We start from the raw sequence: 21806 nt of genomic DNA on the forward strand, positions 1-21806 counted from the left end.
TGGTCACCACGATCAGGACCCTCTTAATGTCTCTCATTTTGCTATTCTCCGCCAGTTTGCATGTTCTCTTAATCTGGACACTCTTTAATCCTGAGGATATTCACTTTTATTTATATATGTGCGTGCGTGGTTTCAAACATGGTAAAAAGATGATCATTTATAGTGATACAGTGTTTTTGTTTGTTTGTTTTTTGTTTTTTTTTTAAATTTAAGTTATTAGAAGGCGCCATGGTGTGATTAAGCTTAGAAAAGACTCCAGTTTCGTCGTTCCTGACATTGTTCACTCACTCATGAACGCTCTTCTCATCAACTCTTTCACTCGTGATTTTACTCATTTATCAACTTGTTAATTCACTCACTAACTCACCAACTCCCTTATGCTCAGTCATAAACTATTCCTTATCTTAGGAGCTCACTCGGAAACCTATGATTCACAGTAAACTCCTCATTTATTCACTCGCTGACTCATTACTTGAAAATTAATTACAAAGACATTACTTGCAGTGTATTTACCTACTTTGTAAGCTGTCATACGTTTGGGTACAGAACTGTTGGATTAAAATTTCGAAGATAAAAGCTTAGAGTAATGTACCGACAAATACTCATCAGCTGCTGGTGTGATGCTTTATCCAACGATTTCTTCCTCGACACTGTGCAAATCAGAAGGAGAAAAGACAGTCAAAACTCCACAGAAACTTCGTTCAAAATGGAATTAAAACAAGTCGATTATTGCTAAGAGGAGTGAAAATCAGACACGTCTGTCTTCATAATTCAGTCCCTAAGGCATTTGCCATTTACCCGACATACATCGCACGAATGGAGCCCAGAGTACGGCTTTGAGAAAGCATGCTTGGCTTGACAGTTATAGTGCAGATGACAGTGAAAGTGAGATGACAGACATCAGATTTATTGAAATGTCATTGCCCCATGACATACCTGGTTTCACAGACAAATTTTGTGGCGGTGTTGCAAGGTCCGTCATTCCACTGGTAGTTGACAGACTTGTACAGCATCAGGCAGTCCTCCCCGGGCCTGCTGTTGCTGGGTTCTCCAGTGTGCCAGTCCACAAACCCGAGAGGCTGCTTACTTCCGGCCCAGATCCAGAAGCCTTCTGAGAACACGTCAGTGCCTCCCAGCCACATAGAGGCGTCTGAGAACAGATTGCAAGAACTTTCATCATGCTCCCCCTTCCGAAAAAGCAAAACTAAAACAAAACAAAAAAAACACACAGAAAAACTCGCACACATGCAAACACAAAAGAAAATGATTGATGAACCATAGTGCAGTATGATGCTGCGAAACAAAATCACAAAAATGGTCTTTTAAATCAAATTTATGTATAGTTTACAAACAACACTAAAGGGAAACGCATGTTAAAATAGTAAAAGAAACCAAATAGGCAGAAAATATAAATTATAGAGGGCTCTAATATCACATAAGTTGTCTAATGTTGCACTCACACTGCAGCTTCAATAATAAGATGCAAGATTCAAGAAATTCTACTCACAGTTTCTATTTCTCGCGATACCCTTCAAAAATTCGTTTTCCTCGGAGGTCTCAACCTCTGCCAGACTGCTGTCGAACAGCTGACAAAATTCCTGCCAGTGAAACAGAAAGAACACATTTGTACTAAGATTGTAAAATAATACTTTCTGTCAAATATTAATATATAAGATTTTTCTGTACTTAAAATCTTTTCACTGCGGACTTTATATTTCTAGAGACAGAGACCAGTCAGAAAACAAGAGATTGACCATGGAGACCGTGACCCTCGGATGCCCTGCACCGTGCACCTCACCTGAGCGCCCTCCCACGTGACGTCTTCATCGCCAAAACCGTAACATGACGACTGGTAGAGAATCCACCCGTGGGTACATTGGGGGGCTGAAAGTAAGACATCAGTTTGTGAGGGGGTGGCTGTATAGGGAGTGTTAGTACTGTCATGTGTGCACTGTACACAGGTGAAACAAATGGAACCAACAGCAGTAGATGGTCCACAACTGTTACTGAATAAAAAAGTAAATGATAACAAAAACTCCTAAATAAGAGTTTAACGACTTTAATCATTGGATTTAACTTAAAATGTAAATGACTATTTGAGTATGTCAACACCAACTTTACCCGCCAATGAGCGACAAGACCAAGCGACGACCACGGCAATGACTGCTGTCAACATCATTTCACTGAACAGCGTGTCATAGACTGAACAATGGTTATAGTAACTTGGGTCTACCTTTATATTTGTGGTGTGTATGTGTGTGCAGCTTCTGATAAGACTGATGTCTTGGGTCAAAAACAAAAAATCATACCGGTTATCTCTTTTTATTTTATTTTGCAGTATTCAAGAAATAAACCTCCACGCTCACACACACACAAAAAGTATCAAAGGGTTATATAAAAATTACAGGCAAAGAAGACTTCTGTCCTGAACAATTGTATATAACCTCCAGACAGTCAACTAAAACACTCGAAATAGAATGTAGTTCGCTAAGTTTAGATTTTTATCTGCGTGTTTCTGTCTGGATTTATCTTCTTCATGCCAGAGGTAAGAAGATAAGCAGTGTCAAAATGTAGTGTGTGGCAAAGATGTTACACACAGTATCTAGGAGCATGTTGACAGACTGGTCACAAGCTACAGCCATGCTAACAACAACACGTATCCACATTGCCGCCGTCCTTTTGCTGGCTTCCGTCACAGGTGAGGCAAACATTCCACACGAATCACTCTCACCATCAGTATCATAGTTGAAAGTATGTACATCCACCACAGTCAACGATTCTATCGTCGCCCACCACCTTCATTTATTTGACAAGATCATCTAATGCTAGGGGACATGACATTCTTGTAGAGAGTATTGCTGTTGTCCAGATTTTCAGTTAGAACTGAGACGCTTCAGCCTCCATCCTCTCAAAGGTCTTTAATAAATAGTGTCTCCAGCTTTGACACAAGAAAATGTTTTTTGACCCACCCATGGCTCCTTCTGACAGTTTATCTGTGAGCAAATGATGGTGAACTCTGGGTGCAGTTAGTAGTCAAGTCTCTCTGTGTGCAGGTGGTGGTCAAGCATGCAGCAACGAGTGGACATCCTTCGCTGGTTCTTGCTATTTGCTGGGAACTGATGCCGTCACGTGGACGGACGCTGAGGTGACCACGTGACTTTCGTGAGATCGTTTGCTGTTACTTTCTGCTTTTATCTTCTCGTGACTTTGACATTCGTTACTTTTTTCTGAGAATGTGTGCACCTGTGTGTAAGAAAGAGAGAGCAAGAGATCAGACTTTCTTATTCAGTGGCTCGCGCCCACCACTAGAGGGAGGTACAGTGCAACATCTACATTTTGTTCTCACAAAATGAAGTGACTGAAGTTTATAGTTTAGTGAAAGGAGATAAACGATGTGAGCAGCATGTGAAGGTCAGATATGTTTCTGCCAAACAAAGAGCGATCTCTTGAGTAATTAATGCTAGCTACCATTGCTGGCAAATGTACATAAACAGCTACAGTTTGCAGCCCAATAACAGAAATAACCTAGTTTAAACATGACTGGAGGCAGACAAACTGTAGACATAAAGTTTGTACATGACTGAAGGTATACAAACAGTAGACATAATGGAAGCAACAGGTAAAATCAATGGTTTATTGCTTTTATGTGTGGAAAACAGCGCTGGTTACAGTATGAGCAAACAGCTGACTGTAACACTGTAACAAAGACCAACCAAAGTATATCTTGACTGAATACAAACAGCAAAGACCAAGGTTTACAAACTAACAAACTAAAATCGTTAAGAAAACATGCATTTGCTCTTGTGTGTAAAAACACATTGCTGACATGTCCTGCTAATAGCAAATTCACCTTGTTAAAGCCATTGTGGGAAGTTAAAACACTCAGCCAGGTCCCAAGAAACACACCCTTTTCTAAAAGTTAGTTAAAATACAACAACAGAAAAGGATTAATGGTTTTTAAAGAATGTTTAAAATTCAAACATTAACCCATCAGACCCAGTTACTTTATTGTATTTCAATGAAAGGGCAACACTTGCTACCTCACTAATGACTCCTGTAAATTACAATCATCATCATCAACAACACTATTATGCTTAACATTATTATTATAATCTTCTTTGCTTACCATCATGCTTGAAAATGTATCAAAAACTGTCACTGAAGTGTCTGTACAAATCTCAATAGGTATGTTTTACTCATGGATGTTACTAAATAGCAGAAAATCTTGTGGTCAGAGGAACTTTCCTTCAGGGTTGTCAGCTATTCTTTGTAATGGATTTCTTTACTTGCAGCAGCTTCTTGTACATTTTTTTTTATTTTCCAAGTAGGATAATTTGGTTTTTCACTTCCACAGATTGTAACTTAAATTAAGTACATAAAGTTTCCCCATTTCCCATGTATGTTCTCATGCCAGGAGTTATACAATCAGGCTCAACTCATAGGTGCAATTCAATGGAATGCTTGGACTCAACTATGAGCTCAGTGGTTACACTTGTCTAATGTGATTTGAACAAAATAGCACAATATATCACACTAGAGCTAGTGTTTGACTAAGTGGCATAATCTGTGGCACGGACTCAGGTAACGCATATTTGACTTACAGGGGATGTGTCGTCTGCTCAGTGCAAACCTGGTGGAAATCACTTCAAAAGAGGAAAGCGACTTCATCAGTCGCTTCCTTTCCGGCCACTGTAAGTCAGAGTCAATGTGACATCCATGATTTCATTCTGTGACTGTGTGTGTGTGTTGGGAGAAATAGTCTACACTACAAAATACATGCAAAGAAAAGGTCACTGATGACATGGTCCCGTGATTGTCTTGCATGACCTGTTCCCTGATCTTCAGCTGCCATCTCGACATGGATCGGTGCCACGGACATCTTCTCGGAGGGAAAGTTTGTGTGGATGCCGGAAGGTGAACCTGTCAACTTCACCAACTGGGCTCCAGGCGAGCCCAACCACAACACAGGCACTGGCAGCGAAGACTGTGTCATCCTGGACGAGAACAGGAGCTGGCACTGGAACGACATCGCCTGCACCACAGCCGCCTACTTCGTCTGCGAAATGAGGTACGACACTTGTGCTTCCTTCTGCACGAAATGTCAGGTCAGGTACAGTTTTGAGAACAAACAAACAAAGCAAGTTTTAAAAAGGGTTGTCAGCAGGGTTTCAATGGATTCTATTTAAGAAGTGCTCAGCAATCTGTTCCATGACTCACAGAGGCAGAGTGAGAGAGACTCACCATGATGGCATTTAAGACAGAGAGAGGGGTGGGACAAGATAATCAGTTCCATGTAACTTTATATCAACAATCAGGACTTTGTTGGAAATGAGTTTATGTTGGTTAATCACTGTCATCTACTTACAAGATCAAAATAAACTTGAACTCTCTCGCTTAAGGATGTTAACTTGTATATCTTCATCGCATTTGCATTCATTGATTTGTTTTCAGCGATCTGTCCATCGTAGGCTGAAGAAACAGGACGGAAACCGTTGTTTATCCCAACTTGCTGTGTGACACAGTATTAAACATAAACATAAACATAACACTATTGTCCTCATGTTGTTTGTCTCCACATCGTGTGTACACAGTATTACATACACTAAAGCACCAGAATGTTGTTATGGTGTTGTTTTCGTCATGTGGATGTGTAAGAATGAATACTTGCTTGTTTACCAGCGTGTGCCTGTATGTGCATGTGTACATGTGAATACACATAATATGTCGCAATGAGCGATGGTGTGTTTGGCTCTACTCGAATGCCATTCACATCCACACTTTCTGTCAGATCATGATCACAATTTAAATTTTTAAAAAATCCTATAACTCAGAGCAAATTTGGAAGTCGAATAATAATCGAAACTATTCATTAATGACCCATGAACTCATGAACACAATCCCTCAGAAATCAGAAAGAACGTGAAGCTGATAACAATTTACTGACTTTATTCCTTCTTGACAAGAAATTATTTAATACAGTACATACAGTTATTTGTCATAGTAGTGATTGAAAAAAGAACTTTTTTGGTGAAAATTTCGATGATCAAATCTCTAGCACCATCGAGAATCGTGCTGTTCAAAGAAGTCATCTTCTCTTCACATCTCTTGTGTTACTTCACCCAATAATTTCTTCGTCAGCACTGCACAAGTTACAAGAAAATTGAATATAAGAAAAACATCGTTAGAGAGAAAATCGAAGCAAATCTCCTCTGACTGTGAGCTAAATAGAAAAGAGTCCTGAGTATGAGAAGACTATAAGAAGACTATAACTTCATTCATTCAGCAAGTGCAGCAAAAGAAGGAGGAGGTAGAAAGTAAAGGTAGAGAGAATTCCTCTAGTTAGAGGATTTTTTTCAGAAAGTTGTGGCTTGGAACCTACCTTAACTCGCACACAAACTTTGTTGCAACTTTACACAGCTCGTCGTTCCACTGGTAGTTCTCAATTCTCAATAACACCAGACAGTTCTCTCCACCATGTGACGAGCTTGGTTCTCCGACATGCCAGTCCCTAAACTCAATCGGCTCTTGACTTCCGGACCAGGTCCAGAAACCTTCTGAAAACTCGTCAGTGCCTCCCACCCAGAGAGAGGCATCTGACAACAAACAAACAAACACACACACACACACGCGCGCGCGCGCGCGCGCGACCGCGCCCGCGCAAGAATAAAAACACATGCACATGATTGTTGTACTATGATATAGTATGGTGCAAACAACCAGAAGCACAGAACATCTTTAAAATCAAATTTATATGTAAGTTTACTCATTATGTATACACACACTGGTTTTTGCACCTACATAAAATGAATGTTAAGTTTGTAAAAGAAATCAAATATCCGAGTTATATTAAATTAGATGACACCCTAATATCACCTAATTTTTCTAATGTTACATTCACACTGCAACTTCAATAATAAGGTTCAAGGTAGTCCTCTCACAGTTTCTATTTCTCGCGATACTCTTCAAAAATTCGTTTTCCTCGGGGGTCTCGATCTCTGCCAGATTGCTGCCGAACAGCATACAAAACATCTGCCAGTGAAACAAAGATCATGATTGTAAATTAATAAGCGACTGTACAAGACAATAGCCAAAATATTAATATTATGTTTTTTCTGCACTTAAAATATTTCCACTGTGGACCGATAGCCTCGAGTGAGAAAACAATAGATTGAACTTTATAACCTTAACGTTCACGTGCAATTTTACCTGAGCCTCTGCCCACGTGACATTATCACTGCCAAAACCGTAACATGACGACTGGTAAGCAATCCACCCGTGGGGACATTGGGTGGCTGAAAATAAGACACCAGTGTGTGAGGGGGTGGTTGTATAGGGAGTTTTAGTACTGTCATGTGTGCACTGTACACAGGTGAAACAAATGGAACCAACAGCAGTAGATGGTCAACTGTTACTGAATAAAAAAGTAAATGGTAAAACAAAAATCCAAAGTAAAAGTTCAACGAATTTTATCAATGTTTTTAGTGTAAAATGTAAATGACTATTTGAGTATGTCAACACCAACTTTACCCGCCAATGAGCGACAAGACCAAGCGACGACCACGGCAATGACTGCTGTCAACATCATTTCACTGAACAGCGTGTCATAGACTGAACAATGGTTATAGTAACTTGGGTCTACCTTTATATTTGTGGTGTGTATGTGTGTGCAGCTTCTGATAAGACTGGTGTCTTGGGTCAAAAACAAAAAATCATACCCTTTATCTCTTTTTAATTTATTTTGCAGTATTCAAGAAATAAACCTCCACCCTCACACACACACACACACACACACACATGAAAAGTATCAAAGGTTTATATGAAAATTACAGGCAAAGAAGACTTCTGTCCTGAACAATTGTATATAACCTCCAGACAGTCAACTAAAACACTCGAAATAGAATGTAGTTCGCTAAGTTTAGACTTTTATATGCGTGTTTGTGTCTGGATTTATCTTCTTCATGCCAGAGGTAAGAAGATAAGAAGAAATGTCAGCTCAGGTAAGCTCTGAGAACAAAGCAACAAAACAAGTTTAAAAAAGGGTTGTCAGCAGGGTTTCAATGGGTTCCATGTAAGAAGTACTCAGCAATCTGTTCCACAACTCACAGAGGCAGAGTGAGAGAGACTCACCACGATGGTATTTCAGACAGAGAGAGGGAGGGACGATGTTTAGGGAGAAAGAGAAGCATGGTGACTGTGCTGCATTGCAGACTTCTGCTTCTAGCTAGACACATCATGTAGAATGTGAATTTGATTGGCAACTTGATTGTACAACAATTGTGTCAAAATGTGTCCAACATCGTCAAATATTAAAATAAAAGTGCAGGATAAGAAGAGTTTCTGAAGTCCACATCTACAAATAAAACTGCATCAGGTTCCTATAGTTCTAAAATATTTATTCATCAAACACAGCCTGACACTCAATCATTGACTTTTGATGTTTGTTTGTAAACAAACCATTTCATCGGCTTCAATTGTAAACGTGTGGATAACTTCACACTTTTGTAAAGCATGACATTAAGATAATCACTTCCATGTAACTTTATATTAACAATCAGGACTTTGTTGGAAATGAGTTTATCTTAGTGAATCACTGTCATCTACTTACAAGATCAAAATAAACTTGAACTCTCGCGCTTAAAAATGTTAACTTGTATATCTTCATCGCATTTGTTTTCAGCGATCTGTCCATCGTAGGCTGAAGAACCAGGACGGAAACCATTGTTTATCCCAACTTGCTGTGTGACAGTATTAAACATAAACATAAACATAAACATAAACATAAACATAAACATAAACATAACACTATTGTCCTCATGTTGTTTGTCTCCACATCGTGTGTACACAGTATTACATACACTAAAGCACCAGAATGTTGTCATGGTGTTGTTTTCGTCATGTGGATGTGTAAGAATGAATACTTGCTTGTTTACCAGCGTGTGTTGTATGTGCACGTGTACATGTGAATACACATCATATGTGTGAATGAGCGATGGTGTGTGTTTGGTTCTGCTCGAATGCCATGCCATGACTTTCTGTCAGATCATGATCACAATTTAAATTTTTAAAAAATCCTATAACTCAGAGCAAATTTGGAAGTCGAATTAAAATCGAAATTATTCATTAATGACTCATGAACTCATGAAGACAATCACTCAGAAATCAGAAAGAACGTGAAGCTGATAACAATTTACTGACTTGATTGCTTCTTTACAAGAAATTATTTAATACAGTACATACAGTTATTTGTCATAGTAGTGATTGGAAAAAGAACTTTTTTGGTGACCATTTCGATGATGAAATCACTAGCACCATCGAGAATCGTGCTGTTCCAAGAAGTCATCTTCTCTTCACATCTCTTGTTACTTCACCCAATAATTTCTTCGTCAGCACTGCACAAGTTACAAGAAAATTGAATATAAGAAAAACATCGTTAAAGAGAAAATCGAAGCAAAGTTGTTCTGACTGAACTAAACAGAAATGAGTACTGAGTATGAGAAGACATTCCTATAACTTCATTCATTCAGCAAGTGCAGCAAAGAAGGAGGAGGTGGAAAGTAAAGGGAGAGAGAATTCCCCTAGTTAGAGGAATTTTTCAGAAAGTTGTGGCCTGAAACTTACCTTTTCTCGCAGACAAACCTCGTTGCAACATTGCACTTCTCGTCGTTCCACTGGTAGTTCAGAGGTCGGTATAACATCAGACAGTTCTCACCATAGAATGACAAGCTCGGTTCTCCGACATGCCAATCCGAAAACTCAATCGGCTCTTGACTTCTAGTCCAGATCCAAAAACCTTCTGAGAACTCGTCAGTGCCTCCCACCCACATAGAGGCATCTGATAACAAACAAACAAACAGACAGACAGAAAGACAGACAGACAGACAGACAAACAAACAAACACACACGCGCGAGCTCGCGCAAGGGTAAACACATGCGCATGATTGTTGTATGTGCATAGTATGGTGCAGCCAACCAGAAGCACAGAACATCTTTCAAATCAAATTTATATGTAATTTTACACATTATGTATACGCATATTAATTTTTGCAAATACATGAAATGCATGTTAAATCAAATATTCGAATAGTATAAAATTAGATGACACCCTAATATCACCTAATTTTTCTAATGTTAATTCACACTACAACTTCAATAATGAGGTTCAAGGGAGTCCTCTCACAGTTTCTAGTTCTCGCGATATTCTTCAAAAATTCGTTTTCTTCGTGGGTCTCGATCTCTGCCAGATTGCTGCCGAACAGCATACAAAAGTCCTGCCAGTGAAACAAAGATCATGTCTGTTCTAAGATTGTAAATTAATCATTGTCTGTAAAAGACAAAAGCCAAAATATTAATATTACGTTTTTTCATTGTGGACCTATATCCTCGAGTGAGAAAACAATAGATTGACCTTTATAACCTTAACGTTCACGTGCCATTTTACCTGAGCGTCTTGCCACGTGACGTTTTCACTGCCAAAACCGTAACATGACGACTGGTGGAGAAACCACCCGTGGGGACATTGGGGGGCTGAAAATAAGACAGCAGTGTGTGAGGGGGTGGTTGTATCGGGAGTGTTAGTACAGACTGTCATGGGTGCCTTTACACAGGTGAAACAAATAGAACCAACAGCAGTAGATTGTCCTCAACTGTTACTGAATAAAAAAGTAAATGGTAAAACAAAAATCCAAAGAGTTTAACGAATTTTATCAATTCAGCAAGCAGCCTCCATCCTATCAAAAATGTAAATGACTATTTGAGTATGTCAACACCAACTTTACCCGCCAATGAGTGACAAGACCAAGCGACGGCTAAGGCAATGACTGCTGTCAACATCATTTCACTTAAATATCATAGACTGAAGGAATAGTCAGTCTGTTGTAGTAGCGTGCGTCTACCTTTATACTTGTGTGTTGGGGGAGTGGGGGAGTGTGCAGCCTCTGATAAGATTTGTCATGAGTCAAGGACAAAAATTGGTACCCGTTATCTTCTTTTATTGTGTTTGTACTTCTTCAATCGTTTTAACCCCTAAGACAGATATATGATCAAAGGAATAAGAAGACAAGGGAAAAGAAGACTTCAGACCTAAAAAATGTTTGTGACATTGACTTAAGGGAAGTCTTCTAAATTGAACGTAGTTACATTAAAATGCAACCGTAGTTTGTTAGGTAACCAGCTGTTATCTTTGTATTAATATCACGTTTTATCTTTTATTTCATGCCGGAGGTAAGGAAATAAGTACAGAGCCAAAATGAAGTGTGTCAATAGGATGTTTTGCACAATATTTAGTCGTTGTCCAGAAATTGGTCATAAGCCACCGCCATGGCACAGACAGCATACATCACATTGCCAACGCCATCTTGCCGTCACAGTCTTGCCATCAGCATCACCATGGTCCAACGGATCTGTCCATCATAAGCAATGATTCTATCATTGCCCATCAATTTATTTTACTTGTCAAGACCGTCTGATGACAAGGGACACCATTCTTGTAGAGAGCTTTGCTGTTGTCCAGATTTCCAGAATGTACTGAACTGTTGCAACCTTCATTCCATCAAAAGTCTCCTGACATGTCTCCGTCTCTTGAAACAGCAGGAGGCTTTTTCTTTTTTGAAGCAATCAAAAGTCAGTTGGTGATCACGTCTGTGAAGTGGTAAATCCGTCTGTGTGCAAATGGTGGTCGGGTCTGTCTGAATGTACTTAGAAGTCAAGTTTATCTGTGTGTCCATCTTTGTACCAGTGGTGGCGAAATCTTTGTGCAGTTGTTGGTTATGTCTGTCTGCATCTGGTGGACAAGTCTGTCATTGTGTAGTGGTGGTTAAGTCTACGTCCAGTTTGGGGTCAAGTCTGAAGGGATTTAGTGGTCAAGTCTCTCTGTGTGCAGGTGGCGGCGAAATCTGTGTGCAGGTGGTGGTCAAACATGCAACTACGAGTGGACATCCTTCGCTGGCTCCTTTGATTTGTTGGCAGTTGACAGAGTTTAATGGATTGACGCAGAGGTGACCACGTGATTTTCATGATATCCTTTAGTGTTACTTTCCTTCTGCCTTTATAGTCTCTTAATTAAGACCTTCGTTACGTCTTCCCAAGGATCTGTGCGCATGCGTACTCGCGCAAGTGAGTGTAGTTTTTGTTTGCATGCGTGTGTATGCGTGTATGCCTCTGTGTGTGTGTGTGTGTGTGTCTCCCAACCACATTAAATCGTCTGACAGATGAGTGCCGGATTGAATAATTATGCTAACATAGTCACGGAATTATTTTAAATGCATTTGATTTTTTTAAAAGGAAACTAACTATTGAAGTAATCTACTTAAATATTCTCCATTATACTCTAAGATGACTTTTTCGATTTTCAATTCTCCTGATAATATTAAAAATAACTTTGCTCGCAGTCTCTATATCTGGGAACGCCTTTTAAAAATTCATTTTCTTTTGCCATGACGAATAGTTGACAAAATTCCTGCAGGAAGCACAAAAAAGCAAGCTTGTTCTAAGACTAGAGAATTATCTGTGTCCATCGAATAAAATACAAAATTTCGTCGTTGTCATCGTACTATTTTACTTCTACCATTGTTTCAATAGTCTTCTCTGTCAACCTGAAGAAGTCGGCACGTCCAGCAGCTTCATCAGTTCATCTAACAGTTGTAGGTGGCAGGTTCCACCACTGTACAGGATCACAAAGCAGTAAACATCGCCGCAGTGTCCATCTGTTTTGTTTGGAAAATGTCGAGTCTGGGAGGACTTACTGCTACTCCAGAACCTGCGATAAGACTTCGTTGACTGGCCGTCCTGAATTTTTAAAAAATTACTTGTTATCTCTTGTTATTTGATTTGAAATTATCCCGCAAAATGGCAATGTTGTCAACAAAACAAGATAAGACGTAGAATGACATTTTATCAGACTGTTTTTGTTTGTCATTCAAATAAAATGAGAAAAATACAGCTGGACGCTTGTTGACCAGTAGAGATGTGAAGTCAATAGCAGTGACCCGAGGGGTAGTTGCGCAGTGGCAATGGAAGCTCGGGGGGTGAGTTCCAGCGTCTGCTTCACCGACAAAGGCCCCAGTACATAAACACGTGCTCCTTAAAAACAACTGTATCAAAAATGTATTTTAAGCTTATTTCACAATTAAAATCATATTCAGTTATTAATCTGTTTTCATACATTTTAACTAATCTAATAAAACGTTTTCAATGTAATTGAAGTTGTAAACATTTTTTAGGTCACAATGTTTTTAAAACAAAGTGACAACATGAGCCAAGATACAAATAAAAGTTCAGATTAATTGACTCATTAACCTCTATTGTATCTTGATGAAACACACTGAAGGTTTGAGTTCCTCACGGTCGTTCCCAACCGTGCAGAGTGCCGAAGCTGCACAGTGTTGACAAACTGTAGTGACAGACTAGCGAGCACGCTGACCATCGTCTGTCCACCAGAGTTGACCTGCAGGTCATGTCCCGTTTGTAGTCAGGTGAGAACACTCATTGTTTGTGTCCAAAGTCAGGGCGCAGTGACTTCGCCATTATTTAGATGTAAGTTTACCATTATTTAGATGCCGCAGTTACAGCAGAATTGTTGGAACGGAAGTTGGGGGCAAATGTGAAGAGACAATGAAAAGAATGACTACTGCCCCGAACACTGTATTTTTCTCTCTGTATTTACCAAAGTGACCACAAGAAGGTGTGTCTAAGGTGACCCATGTAGTGGACTCAACTTTACGAGGCTATTTTAAGAAGTTCAGATTTTACCTTGTTTTGTGACAATTTTTTATCTTTGTTTTCTACTCAGTTTTAATCTTTACTTTCGTGTCAGCTTTTATCTTTGTTTTCATTTTGGGTGTTGGAAGGTGAAATGTGATATATTGAAAAAAAAAGTTTCGCCAACTATTTAGGCACGGCACTGAAAGCTGTCCACAGACTTGTCACAAGCTACGCCATGGTACAGACACGATACATCCACATCACCATCATCACCACTCTCTTGCTACTTGGTGAGGCAAACAGGTTTACACGAGTACTGACTGTTGGTTTATGATGCTGAGTAGCCTTAGTTTATTAGTCACCACCATGACCTGAAGGTAAAGTTGAGGTACTCGCTGAACTGTGTCTCAAACTTCAGGAGACACGAAGAAAGGCAACCCAAGTGGGCGCTAGGTAAGTCTGATCAGTCATCTGAGTGATGTTTTAAGCTGAAGGTGATACACAATCGTCTCAGGCCGGTTTCACAGCCTGAAGGAGCTCAGGTGAACAGGTCTTCGACAGCCACATCCTGAATGAAAAGAGTGCTAAGCAAAATAATGAAAGCAGGTGTATAAGCTTCAAAATTCAACCTAAGTCCCTGGTCGTTCCCATCATGCTGTGCAGCCGCGAGACGTGGACACCGTTGACGGTGACGGAGAGAAAGACTTCTGAGCATTCAAGATGAAATTCTTCCGTAGACTTCTCCCTGGTCAGTCTTCAGGTTGTGGTCAAATCTGTTTTGTGAGCAGGATGTGTGTGTGTGTGTGTGTTTATGACATCTTTATGCAGGTGGTGGTCATGTCTGTCTTTATGCAGGTGGTGGTCAAGCGTGCGACAACGAGTGGACATCTTACGACAACTCGTGTTATATGCTGGGAGCTGACCAGGTCACGTGGACCGATGCAGAGGTAATCACGTGACTCTTACTGCCTTCAATGTGTTGCGGCTGGAGTAAGTTCCCCACCCTAACCCTAACCCTAACCTTCCACCAGTAACAAATATGCTATAATCCGCAGGAAATGTGTCGTCTGGTCAGTGCAGACCTGGTGAAAATCGAGTCAGCTGACGAAAATGACTTCGTCAAACGCTTGGTCGTCAGCCACAACGGTGAGCACGTCGTTTGGTCTGTGGTGTGGCTGGTGGTCTGTGGGCTAGTAGTCGTTATGGTTTTGTTGTCCTTTTATTTTTAGTCGTAGTGGTAGTGACATGGGCTAGAGTTTGTTTATTTGTTTGTTTATTTATTATATATTTATTTCAGCTGCTCACTCTGTGTGGATCGCCGCCACTGACGTCTTCTCGGAGGGAAAGTTTACGTGGCTGCCGGAAGGCGAACCCGTGATCTTCACGGACTGGGCGGCAGGCGAGCCGAACCACTTCACGGGTCCAGAGAGTGAAGACTGTGTGATGCTGGACATCGGCAAAAGCTGGCACTGGAACGACAACTCCTGCAGCACCACCGCCTACTTCGTCTGCGAAATGAGGTTCCATACCTTTACTTCCTTTGGCAGAAAATGTCAGGGCCGGGATACGTTTTCTTTGAGCATTTGAATAGCTGACTATTTGAAAGTGGTATTACAATTCTACAGACAGACAGCGACAGACGTGAAGAGAGACACGAGGACAGACATCACTGAGCTCTGCGAGATGCTCTCGGACCTTTATCAGCGACGTAGGGACCACGTGACTCAGGAAAGCTTTACGTGACTGCTATCTCACATTTCGTCACAAGCATCGTTTATACAAATTAATGTCAGCTTTAAAAGTTCCTGTTTTCTATCAAATTACTGACATGGGAGCTATACGTCGTTTTTGAATAAACACGATGAGCGAACGAAGCTAAAACACTCTGAGGACAGCAAACGTCACGTGACTAAACAAAGACATGACAAGACTCGGTGGTTAGTAACAAAGTACCTGTTGTTATAATTATTATGACTGACCTACAAAGATGCTACAAAATGTTATTTAGGCAAAGTAGTTTACAGGGTTCAGGAATTCCAGAACGAGATAAGATTTATTCCCATAAGAATAATGGAATCACGGCGCATATTCTCTCTTGGAACGGTTTTCTGAAACGAGAAACAAATTCTTTCGAAAAGGAGAACATTTAATAAAGTGAAGAAACTACTGTTGTTCTGGACGTTGGCTTTCAAAACGGCTCGACGATATCTGACAATTTAAATAATGTTGACTCGTATCATAATTTGTCCTTTTTTTCCAGAGATGATTCCCTCGACGTGCCGGTGCCGGTGGGGTAGAAAAGCAGGAGGGAAGCTGTGGTGGCGACATGTACAGTGTTACTGTTGTATTTCGACACATTACATGCATATTATTAGTATTTCACTTAAACAACATACTGCGTACACGTGTATCATTATATGTTAACACATTCAGTTTCGGGTGTTGTTGTATTTTTAACGTTTATACATGAACGTATATATAATACAAGTCTGTGTTTGTACCCGTTTGTCTGCATGCAGATGATGAGTGAGAAAGACAATTTACAAACGTGACGTACAATTATTATTTTGTCTTCTGAAGCAAGTGATTTGTTCGGTTGGGGATGTACTTACAAGCGTTGTAAACCTACCTATGATGTCTACTGTATATGGCATGTCAACTGGTCATTAAACAAATTAAATTTGTTGAAATACTTATTTTTATTGTGTTAGTTGAGACAAACTCTATACATAATTTAGTATTGATGTCATCCTACGACTTCCACGCTCACCAGTTCGGTTGTAGAAAGATTTCTGTCAAGGATGATCACGTGCCTTCATCTTCAGTTTCATTCCGCGGATGGACTGATAACGTAACTCTCGATGTAGATGTCTGGTCAAACGTTCTCAGACGCGAACAAATCATTTAGATAAAGAACCTTTAACAGTGTGAGTTAAAATATGAACAACTGAAACTATGATAAAACAAGCAACTTGCATTACACAGATAGACTGACAAAGTGATGTGGCAGCTGGTAGACGAGATATATTCACAAAACACGTCAACCACTGTGTAGCGTCAACCTTTATTTACAGATTTACAGGTAGAGTTGCCGAACACCTACAGGTGTGTGGGTGGGTTCTTACAAGCTCTTCGTGGTTCTTGCTGAGGCTTCTGGCAGAAGGTCAGTGTTACGAACAGGTGTGTGGCAGAGGGTAGGTGCTTCAAGCAGGATTTCACACTGTTACAGATATTTTTTAGAGTATTTTTGTTTCAAGAACCTTTTCTGAGCCTATTATAAAGGCTTTTTTTTGCGGTAGTGCTAATTACAATCAGGTAATGTGCAAAGGGGTTGTTGTTTCAGCATCACTGTTACAAACAGGCTTCGAGCTGATGGGTGGCTGTGATAGACTTTTTGAGGAGGGGTAGCTGTTACTAAAAGACGTTATGCAGATGCGTTGCTGGTGGCAACGAGATTCTTCCGCAGGGACCGGTGTTAGCTGGTTTCCTGTGTTATCGGCACAATTCGTTCCTGAGAACCATTCCCCTGCGCGAGCTTTGGAGCCTTGATAGTCAGCACCCCATCAGGACTCACGGAGCACGTCACCGCACTCTTGTCAACATGCTGCACATATTGAGAAAAGACAGAGAGAGAGCTGTGAGAAACACGGCATGAATGAAGAAGTTAGGAAATGGCCTGTAAAGGGGATGCATCAAACAATCCAGACATGTACGGCTCATTTCTTCGTCTTATTCGTCATCATTGGTGTCTTTTGGTATTAACAGTCAAATTTCTTACTACACACTGTTACCCACACCACGCAGACCAGACTGTTAGACATGACATACCCGGGGTAGCATGTACTGACGAGTGAACTCCCGGCTGATGATGCCGTGCTCATCCTGGCGCTCACCGTGCCTGGCGTGGATGTTGAGGCTCTGGCCTCTGGCGCCGACGGTGATCTCCTGGGGTGTGAAGTGCTTGACATCAATGCGCACAAAAAAATCGTTATCGGTGGTCGTCACCTGCACACAGAGTGGGATCCTGTATAGTAATGCCACATGATGAAACAACAATGACCCAGCACGTGACACATGCATAACCACACAACAAAGTCACACTTCAGGATGATACAGTATGGCCACACAACATGATACACAGCACAGTCAAAACTCTCTTTATAATTTTCTTCAAAAAATGAATAAGAATTTTAAAAATGAAAAATTGAGATTTTTCGGCTCCTAGAATATTTCTGTTGTAAAATTATTGCTTATTTCTACAATGAATACATCTTTATTGTCTATGTGTTTACAACAAATATAGATATTCGTCTTTGTTTGGAGCTCTCTAGCAATAAACTAACCAAGATACAGTCGCATTCCACAATTACTTCACTCACTCTTAAATCCCCTTCTCTCTTTCTCTCTCACACTCTCTCTCTCTCTCACGGTACGTTGTTAGCCCAGTTCAAGAGAAATACCACAGTAGATACAAAGGACGTGACTAAAGCACTCTTCTTGACAACCAAGTGTTTCCATCTACAGCCCGAGGGGAACGTTTGGAAATGATGATGCAGTGGGTGAGAGGTCTGTAATAATACTGACAGCATCACACCCTGGTGTACAGGTCAATTAGTGCTCTGGCTAATGATGTCGCTAGCAATCTTGACCACCCTCATCAAAAGCTCCATATATCCACAAGCTTCTGATGGATAAAATACCGACGCACACTCACAAAAAGTGTGTTTACATGTTTTTTAATTCTCTTTCTCAGCATGTCAGAATTAAGAAGTTACTAAATAAAAAATGTTAAATAAGCTTTGGATGAGCTGGTGGATGTTGTGTAAAGTAGCTGTGGACTGTAGCAGGTGGAGAGACTGTAGTCACAAGCCGTGGCTGTGGTGTTACTGTAGTTGCAGTATCCATGCGCTCAAACTGCCTGCTGGTCGTTGGCGATGTTAGATCAGCGCGGTGCTGACTCTCAGATCTAACGACGATGATAACAGCGATGTGCAGATAACAATGCAGCTAGCTCCATCCACGACTTGACGACGTGAAACACTATTTGAGCTGATTTTGTGTAAAAACTGACACACACTGGCGAAAAAAACTCCAGTGACTTTTAGAAGATCGTTCAAGACTGAGAAAATATAAAAACCGAAAGATCGAATAAAATTTAGTTTTGTCTGCGACTCAGATGTAACATTAGATATGAGTTTTTAAAATAGACTGACGGTTTTCTATATTATCTATGCTTTATATTTGGTTTTACAAACAGAGTGTAGATCTTGACTACTACAGTTGGAACATTTTTGTGTTGAGTCTAGAGAATGGTTTCCATAGCAACGTGCCGAAAATGTCGTAATGTCTGTAGTCACAGCGAGCTCGGGGCGTTGTAAAATGTCTACAACTCCAAACGTAGAGTAACTCACAGATGATGGCGAGAAGAAAAGCAGCAAATGTCAAGCATTATCACGCTGTGTGGTGACATTATTGACAGTTATTTACCTCTGAGCCAAGAGATGGGTGCAAGGATCTTTCTGCCATGATTGCCGGGGAATGCTGGGAGCGGACTACATGCTGGCGGCGCTGCAGGATTCGTCTGCGGCTGTCAGGCCGTTGGACACGTGAGATGTAAACCATGGTGACACTGCTGTCTGTTTGTATCACCTGGTAGATGTCCTCCTGCAGCTGTTTGTCGTGGGGCAGTCGTCACAATTCACAGTCACCCTGTGGCACGCCATCCACAGACTGGGGCTCCTGGAACTCTTTATCACAGACGCCATCAGCTTGCATCACACTGATATGACGCCGCCTTGTGATGGAGTCGAGCTTGAGTCTGTGAAAACTTCGTTCCGACACGATTAACGCAGCTTAGCGATGATCATAAACCCACACTCTCTTTTTTAGTTCCCGTGATTGAATTAATAGAAATAGCAGAACTGTATTTTGTTATAAAGGTTGTTTTGCGAGAATTAAAATGAACATTTCTTTCATCTTCTTTGCAAACAATTCTTAATAAAGTGAGTCATTTGTTGCCAAAAAAACAACAACAAAACAAAAAACCCTAACCCCCCCCAAAAAAAAAACAAACAAAAAAAAAAACAACCAAAAGAACAGAAAAGAAAAAAATATCAGTATTCTTAAATTTTATACGAAATAATTGTGTTTACTTGTATATACTAATCACTATATATGTTGGTACACTTGCACGCGCATGTACACGTAACTTGCGCTCGTTAATCCCGCCTGGGCTTAGTACTTCTCAGTTTATTTAGTAAATAATAAGAGACTATCTCGGTCTCTGCAATAACAGCGCCAGGCCTCTATTCACACTCACGTCAGTCTTTGGGTGTGACTGTCTGTTTGATAGACTAGCATTGCTCTGCTCCACTCAATGCCAGCCCCTACCCGACCTCGCTGTGACTGCACCCCCACGAGCTCCATTGTCCGGACACCCAACTTTCTCAGTCGTGGCCTGCACACAGCACAGCACCCAGCTGCACTTAAAACACCCGTTTAAAGGCTATTGAGCAAACACAGGCCGGCACCATGAACACTTCACTCTCGCCAGGACAAGGTCGACTGACTGCTCGGCGCGATATCAAAGGGTGGGAGCAGGGTGGTGGGTGTGCACCTCCCGTCACCTCACCAGACGCCACCACAGTTCCTATCGATCTTCGTCCATCGATACAAGTTTCCAAACTGGCACCTTCAGAAACTTGTTATGTTCGGATACCAAAGCATGTAATATGAAATAATATTGTACACACATACCACCTACGGCCATGTACACTACGCGCGTTGACAAAACTTGTCCTGAACTCTGGCGACCATTGAGTCTTTGTGCAGAGAACTAATCAGTGATCGACAGCCACCGATAAAGCCTCTCCAGAGGGTAGTTTTGATAAGTTGCTGGTCAACGAAGTGCTTGTGTCGGGCGATTAAGTCTTGAGTGATGTGACTGTTCAGTTGGAGGCACCGGCCCAGCCACACCTGTACGTCCGTAACATTTACACCTCGACGTCAGACGACAGGTGCACGACACCTCGCCACACGCGAGACAGACGCCACACAGGACCTGGAATTGTCAACCTGCAGCGACCAGCGGTGACAGCCACAGTGGACAGGTGGGACCAGAGGTCAGCGACCCCGATTGTGAAGATGGTGCTGCTAGAGTCTTGTAAGTATTGCTTCAGTATTGCTGGCTGTCGTCGTGGGCGACAAGGGAAACATAGTGTGGGAAAATGTGTTCTACCCGGCTTCCACAACTTTGTCCTCACCTGAGAGAAGATATTTAAAAAATGATTTATACACGAGCGTGAATTCATCCTGATTAGATTCTGGTAAAAAAGCTGACAGGTAGAAAGGCGCGCTTGCACACAAATCAACTAACAACAATTTTATGTTGCTGACATTATGATAATAAATGTAACATCTAAATATGGTTGCATCCTTAAAGTATAGTAATCATGGATAATCATAGAAGTAAATAATGATAACAGACCATTTCAGACTGAGTAACGAGTTATAGATGATGTCAGGTGTGTAGGAGAGCGTTACAGGTGAAGGTAGCATAGATTGACTGAGGTATTCACAGATCGCTTCGTTGTTAAAATGTCAGCACACGGGACCTTCAGCACCTCTGTGATAGACACAGGATCCTGTGGCAGTCAGTCTACAAGTACTGCAGGTTATTCGGCTGAAAGTGCCAGGCCCTGTGGCAGGCAGTCTACGAGTGTCAAAGGTCATGTGTCGACCTCACGACCTGTGTAACAGGTGCCTGCACGGCTCGTGTTTCTAGCGCTGACTCACCAGATGGAAAGTTTGAGTTCAAACATGTTCTGTGAAAGTGCTCTGAACCGTTCAACTGTCTGTCTATCGCCGCTCCCGGAATATCGCTTGTTTAGAATTCTTGTTGGAAGTTTGAAATGAGGTGTTTAATTATTACCTTTTCGCGGACAGATCAAAGAGCGAAATAGCTTCCTTTTGTTAGAGATGAAGCTCTGTGGTGCAAAACTGCATGTGATATCCAGGTGCACAGGACATACATCAAAATACATAGCATAACTTTTGCTACACTTTGTGAATGGTAAAATACAATAACATATAAAACGTGTGCACTTTAC

General features: G+C 41.0%; 5 protein-coding genes and 1 long non-coding RNA gene across 9 annotated transcripts; 3 read left to right on the top strand and 3 right to left on the bottom strand.

Annotated features, from left to right (window-relative positions):
* Positions 1-393: 393 nt before the first annotated feature.
* LOC112566084 (perlucin-like protein) lies at positions 394-7669 on the bottom strand. 3 transcript variants are annotated; one of them, XM_025242032.1, is made up of 5 exons: positions 7528-7668; positions 7207-7292; positions 6939-7029; positions 937-1150; positions 394-650 (listed from the first exon to the last, which is right to left on the bottom strand). In XM_025242032.1, exons 1-5 carry the CDS (start codon positions 7583-7585, stop codon positions 626-628), a joined length of 474 nt encoding a protein of 157 aa, XP_025097817.1. In that variant the 5' UTR covers positions 7586-7668; the 3' UTR covers positions 394-625. The 3 variants fall into 3 exon arrangements, with proteins under 3 accessions (XP_025097817.1, XP_025097816.1, XP_025097818.1); XM_025242031.1 differs by lacking the exons at positions 6939-7029; positions 7207-7292; positions 7528-7668 and adding exons at positions 1508-1598; positions 1799-1884; positions 2122-2277 and having other exon boundaries at positions 430-650; XM_025242033.1 differs by lacking the exons at positions 394-650; positions 937-1150 and adding exons at positions 5930-6140; positions 6380-6593 and having other exon boundaries at positions 7528-7669.
* On the top strand, positions 2541-8746 carry LOC112566083 (low affinity immunoglobulin epsilon Fc receptor-like). 2 transcript variants are annotated; one of them, XM_025242030.1, is made up of 5 exons: positions 2541-2698; positions 3054-3145; positions 4604-4691; positions 4846-5068; positions 8678-8746. In XM_025242030.1, exons 1-5 carry the CDS (start codon positions 2587-2589, stop codon positions 8697-8699), a joined length of 537 nt encoding a protein of 178 aa, XP_025097815.1. In that variant the 5' UTR covers positions 2541-2586; the 3' UTR covers positions 8700-8746. The 2 variants fall into 2 exon arrangements, with proteins under 2 accessions (XP_025097815.1, XP_025097814.1); XM_025242029.1 differs by lacking the exon at positions 8678-8746 and adding an exon at positions 5452-5546.
* A 420-nt stretch (positions 8747-9166) lies between these two features.
* On the bottom strand, positions 9167-10894 carry LOC112566085 (perlucin-like protein). The gene is made up of 5 exons (XM_025242034.1): positions 10776-10894; positions 10439-10524; positions 10178-10268; positions 9619-9832; positions 9167-9389 (listed from the first exon to the last, which is right to left on the bottom strand). Exons 1-5 carry the CDS (start codon positions 10831-10833, stop codon positions 9365-9367), a joined length of 474 nt encoding a protein of 157 aa, XP_025097819.1. The 5' UTR covers positions 10834-10894; the 3' UTR covers positions 9167-9364.
* Positions 10895-11116: 222 nt separating this feature from the next.
* On the top strand, positions 11117-13332 carry LOC112566722. The gene is made up of 3 exons (XR_003099685.1): positions 11117-11619; positions 11879-11993; positions 12577-13332. It is a non-coding gene; the product is annotated as an uncharacterized LOC112566722 (long non-coding RNA).
* A 512-nt stretch (positions 13333-13844) lies between these two features.
* Positions 13845-16388, top strand: LOC112566355 (asialoglycoprotein receptor 2-like). Its single transcript, XM_025242510.1, has 5 exons — positions 13845-13988; positions 14554-14645; positions 14754-14844; positions 14996-15218; positions 15959-16388. The coding sequence occupies exons 1-5, from the start codon at positions 13934-13936 to the stop codon at positions 15993-15995; spliced, it is 498 nt and encodes a 165-aa protein (XP_025098295.1). The 5' UTR covers positions 13845-13933; the 3' UTR covers positions 15996-16388.
* Positions 16389-16991: 603 nt separating this feature from the next.
* Positions 16992-19423, bottom strand: LOC112566356 (alpha-crystallin A chain-like). Its single transcript, XM_025242511.1, has 3 exons — positions 19186-19423; positions 17527-17703; positions 16992-17302 (listed from the first exon to the last, which is right to left on the bottom strand). The coding sequence occupies exons 1-3, from the start codon at positions 19318-19320 to the stop codon at positions 17174-17176; spliced, it is 441 nt and encodes a 146-aa protein (XP_025098296.1). The 5' UTR covers positions 19321-19423; the 3' UTR covers positions 16992-17173.
* Positions 19424-21806: the final 2383 nt, after the last annotated feature.

The sequence above is a fragment of the Pomacea canaliculata genome, linkage group LG6, assembly GCF_003073045.1.
Source record: "Pomacea canaliculata isolate SZHN2017 linkage group LG6, ASM307304v1, whole genome shotgun sequence".
In the NCBI taxonomy this organism is placed as follows: domain Eukaryota; kingdom Metazoa; phylum Mollusca; class Gastropoda; order Architaenioglossa; family Ampullariidae; genus Pomacea; species Pomacea canaliculata.